Source organism: Notothenia coriiceps, unplaced genomic scaffold, assembly GCF_000735185.1.
Source record: "Notothenia coriiceps isolate Sejong01 unplaced genomic scaffold, NC01 NC01_scaffold00038189, whole genome shotgun sequence".
Classification (NCBI taxonomy): domain Eukaryota; kingdom Metazoa; phylum Chordata; class Actinopteri; order Perciformes; family Nototheniidae; genus Notothenia; species Notothenia coriiceps.
Genome location: NW_011370890.1, coordinates 1 through 4,789, shown reverse-complemented (window position 1 = coordinate 4,789; position 4,789 = coordinate 1). Strand labels below are relative to the sequence as shown.

The window sequence follows — 4,789 nt, the reverse complement described above, 5'->3', positions numbered from 1 at the left end:
CACCCTGCCACTAACGTTAAACCCCTTTCCTATTCAATTAAACACATTCAATTTGTATTTATTGTAAAAGCAATTGGGCTATTTTAATCACACTCTCTCTCTCTCTCTCTCTCACACACACACGCACACACACACACACGCACGCACGCACGCACGCACGCTGAACCATGTTGAAAATGTTAAAAAAAGTATGTCTTGAGAACACGGCGTGCGGAAATATACGGGTCGTGCTGCAGCTAGATGTGCCTGTCCTCTGTAAGAAGGTGTCGGCGACTGACATGCAAGGAAGAACGGCTGTCCACAGGCTGTTCCAACTTTAACAACTGTATTAACTTCCAGGGTAGTGAATTGAACATGCAATTGTAATTGGGTGTGTGGTATATTTTCATGCACGGACACGCATGATCCACAACACACAAACTGAACAACACTCAATTTTCCGATCGCTACCAGCGTCCTTGCGATCTTGTTATAATAACAAGTGCACGTTACTGATGCAATATGGTTGAGACCATTCGGGCTTATTCTAGAGGGGTGCAAGGAATAGTCCAAGTAGTGTGGGAGTTTTATAGAATATGTTTAAAACATAAAAATTAAAAGGTTTAAAAAAGTTATTGTTTAATGTTTTAAGGAGGTGACGCTACTCAGCCAATCAAATCGGTGCAGTAAGCATGATAGATTCAAACACACACAGAGACACGACAAGAGGAGAGAAACAGTCGGAGTAATTTCAAATGGCGGAAGGTAGACAGCGAAAACGGAGCATTTAATTACATTTTCTCTTACTGGACCTCTTTGAAATGCAATTGAATACCCCTGCATTATAGCAACAACAATAATAATAATAATAACAGCTATAATAATTGGGAGGGGGGGCGCGGCTGTTATTATGTTCTCTGAGGGGGCTCACCTACCCACAATTTGAAAACCCCACTCTATACAATAAAAATTATGTATCTTCCTTCACAATAAAAGCCCTAGACATTAACATTGCATCATTGCTTAATAGAGCATTTTGCTAAGAGTCACCTCAACAATCTTTTTTCTCTCTTGTAGGAGCCACATACTACTTGGGATTTACTCTCTAGAGGATCTGGAACAAAGGGTTGGCAGCAGGCTTCCCACCATGAATCCCCCCACCTACTGGGAGATCAGCAACAGCACCGGGGTAAGAATGTGTTTCTGGACGATCTGAATACAAGCCCCCCAGAATGGTCCCTAGAATGAGGCAAAAGAATGCACCATAATAAACAGAAAGAGACAAAGGGAGACTGGCTGAAGGGATGTAGGATGGGAGGGATGAAGGGAGTGATGGATGAGGGATGTAGGGAGGTAGGGATGAATGAATGAATATGGGACAAGGGGAGGGTGGGTCATGAGATCTGAGACAAACGAGGCCAGATATATTGACCAGCATAAGTAACTTAGCAATAATTAGAGGTTTGGTTGAGGTGTGGCCATGCTCCTGAACCTAAGTTAAGAAATTAACTTCATCAATAATATAAACAGACATCCAAATAAGGCTGTTTTATATTTCATGTAAAATAAACAGAATGAAACACAGTTATCCTCAGGTGAATTGCAGGCTTAATACATATTTTACATTCTTGGTACTTCATTATTTATGATGTTATATCTGACCTGAGATGATCTCATATAAATGCCTCTTTATAGCTCCGCTTCAATCACAGAGACTCGAGTGTACATGTTGTCATGAAAACCGCCTCAGCAGATCAGACATTAATAACACACAATTTGAACGTTTCTGGTACTGTGTGACACATTTTAAGACTAGTTGAGAGTTAAATAGAAACATGTTTACACAATATTTGTATTCAACTGTTGCTGTTTTGTCTTCCAGGTGATTCGCATTGGAAATGCCTCCATCCGCACGCCCAACTTGCCTGCAATCAATGGCTACATCCACATCATAGACCATGTGAGAGTCTGGAGAGCTAGCAAGCAGAGTAGTGCAAAATACCAGAACACTTCCATTAGGAGAAACGTGCAGCAGTTTAAAAAAGATGCAAATAAAGAAACGATAAACGAAACGCTGCAAATACATAACTCTGCAAGAAGCTCAAAACACAACCAAAACGGGGGCACAACTTATCATTGCGTAGTACATACTGATTGCACAATGTAGCTATGGAATAACGACACCATCGCCTTTCGAATTTGTTCCCTGAAAGTTTCACTTTCAATATGCAATTACAGTATGTGCCATCAGCTACGGTCTCCTGGGGAGATGAAGGCTTTATCTACAGCTCAAAGCTGATGAAAAAAATGCAGTGTGTCCTGTGTCCAATTAAAGTAGCAAGCGCTTGCACCAAAAGTCGCAATAGTCCCAAGATCACCTCATATGCTACATTGCGTATATGCAACTTTAATACGCATGATTTGCTGTGGTTGTGTTGGTGGCACCGATAGAGGGACTGCCTGCACACATGGCAAGATGAGAGGATAGGGACCCCGTGTTTGGTGGCAGAAGAGCTTTGGACTGTGATACCAGCATTGAGAATAAATAACAATAACATATATTTTAATATACTGCTTGCTTTTTCCCTGATGGTCTGAATAAGTTGAAAAGGTGTCTTAGTTGGCTCTCATGAAAAAAGAGGGTGATCGGGTTGTCTTTGGCACAGTAGCGCTAGCGCCAACATTAACTCTTAGAAACTCCAGGGGGAAACGTCTTTTATTGCCAGTCCAACAGGATGAAGGACGAGTAAGTCAAAAATAAATAGTTAAAGACGATCTTTTGAGGGTATAATATCAGTGCTTTCATTTCTTTCAAAACTATCCAATGAACTAAAACATTATTTTTGATTTATTTGAATGTTTGTTTGTTTGTGTTCAGATTCTGGCTCCCAGTCTCTCAGACTTTCCCCCTGAGCCGCCCACCCTGATGGAATTCCTGAACTCCTCCTCAAACTTCACTCTATTCAGGCAGTACGCTCTGGTAAGGAATTATAAAATGTAACTTTATTTCTTTGTTTTTTAGTTTGTTTTAATATTTTTGTTTGTGTGTGTTTTCTCACAGATGTACAATCTGTCACAAAAGCTGCATAGTTGTTGCCAGCGGTTCACCCTCCTGCTGCCCACAGACGATGCCATCAGGCAGCACCTCAGAGCGACTAACTCCTCGCTCATGGTTGGTCCAGATATTACAAACCTCCATTATGGTCAAAATAACACAAAAATGAGCTACAGCATAAATATCCTAACATCTACACTTGGCCTGAGCTCCTCTTGAGGAAAACTTTGAAACAAAAGGGAGAATATATATTTGATTTATTGATAGTGAACACTATAGTATCTCCTCATCTGAATACATACTGTCAACGGGTTCAACTTGATTTCTGCGTTGTAGATTAGCTAGCTGCTAGCTGCAGCCAGGTTACCAGAGATACAGTATACAGTATGAACACATAGATTAATCCTCTAGATTAATAGCTCTGTAATGACAAAAGTCGGTCCAACATTGGCACTATAATACCACTTGTAAAAGCTAATATTTACAATAAGATAAGATAACACTTTGTTAATCCCTGTTAGGAAGTTTAGGTGTCAGAGCAGCTGCAGCAATAAGTTCACACAAGGATAATAAGAATAACATGTAAAAATGTAAGCAGCAGATAAGTGGGATTCTTCTTTAACTCGTCTTTTCTGTCTGTCTTTTTGTGTATCTCTGTATTTGTCCAGGAATCTGATGTGTTTAAGTACCATGTGGTTATCCATTTCCTGCTCTTCCCTCACCATCTGTCTGACGGTATATTAAAAAGTACCATGCTGGGAAACGAATACCAGGTCCAGTTCCACTTGGACAAGAACAACCAGGTAACAAAAGCTGGACCAGAACAAGCATTACAGTCATGGGATCAACCTTCCAGAAGCTTTCTCACACCAGAGTGTCAAAAACTAACATTTTTAAGAACACAGTGCTGCTTTTACATTCAGATTTGAGCTTGATTCACATCCAAGCAGCTAAAAAATGCTGTTAATTTCTATGAAAATCCAACCATCCATCATACTCAAATGTTTTTTCTGCAAATGAATTTCTGCAAGACTGACAGATACATGGAAAGAAAGAAATCAATCTAAAAACTGATTTCATGATACAATTATAATTACAAGTATCTATAATTCATAGTTTATTTGCTTATTAATGCAAACATACATTTATGTTCTTGTACATCTTTAGTCAACTATCCGACATTTGTTTCTTGTCTTCCAGACAGTTGTGAACGATGTTCCTCTTGATGGAACGTTCACTGAGACGCAGTTTGGCCTCATCCTATTCCTCCCTCAGGTCCTCAAAGTCCGTCGCAACAGATGTAGCAAGCAGGTCTACATTCAGGTCGAAGTAAGCCAGAGGGAGTGAAGGATGAATGGAAAGGTGGATGAATGAATAGAAAAGAGTATGGAATGATAGACAGAATGATGGATTTAGGATGGATTAATAAACGGATGGGTGGGTGGTTCCATTAAAAGTTATTTTGAAGCAAAGTGAAAAAGAGCTGGGTGAAGGTGACTAAAGGTCAGAGGTTGAGGTTATTAACAAAAAGTTGCTGTCATCGCTCTGAAACAATTTTGCCAATCACAGAGAAGTAAGGGGCCAAGGCTACACTCTGGCCCAGTTCCAAACCGCCCTCTACACCCTACCCCTCCGTTTGCAGAGGGTGCGCCACATTAAGTGGTGTTCCAAACCAACAAGTGTGGAGGGGGAGTGGGTTACCAGCCCTCCAACAGTGAGTCTGCATCGGTCCTGACTTCACCTGCTGCTCTACCT

General features: G+C 40.7%; 1 protein-coding gene across 1 annotated transcript; it reads left to right on the top strand.

Moving 5' to 3' along the window:
* The first annotated feature begins 1,051 nt into the window (after positions 1-1,051).
* On the top strand, positions 1,052-4,381 carry LOC104968014 (stabilin-1-like). The gene is made up of 6 exons (XM_010797550.1): positions 1,052-1,168; positions 1,862-1,939; positions 2,858-2,959; positions 3,041-3,151; positions 3,703-3,837; positions 4,235-4,381. Exons 1-6 carry the CDS (start codon positions 1,127-1,129, stop codon positions 4,379-4,381), a joined length of 615 nt encoding a protein of 204 aa, XP_010795852.1. The 5' UTR covers positions 1,052-1,126.
* Positions 4,382-4,789: the final 408 nt, after the last annotated feature.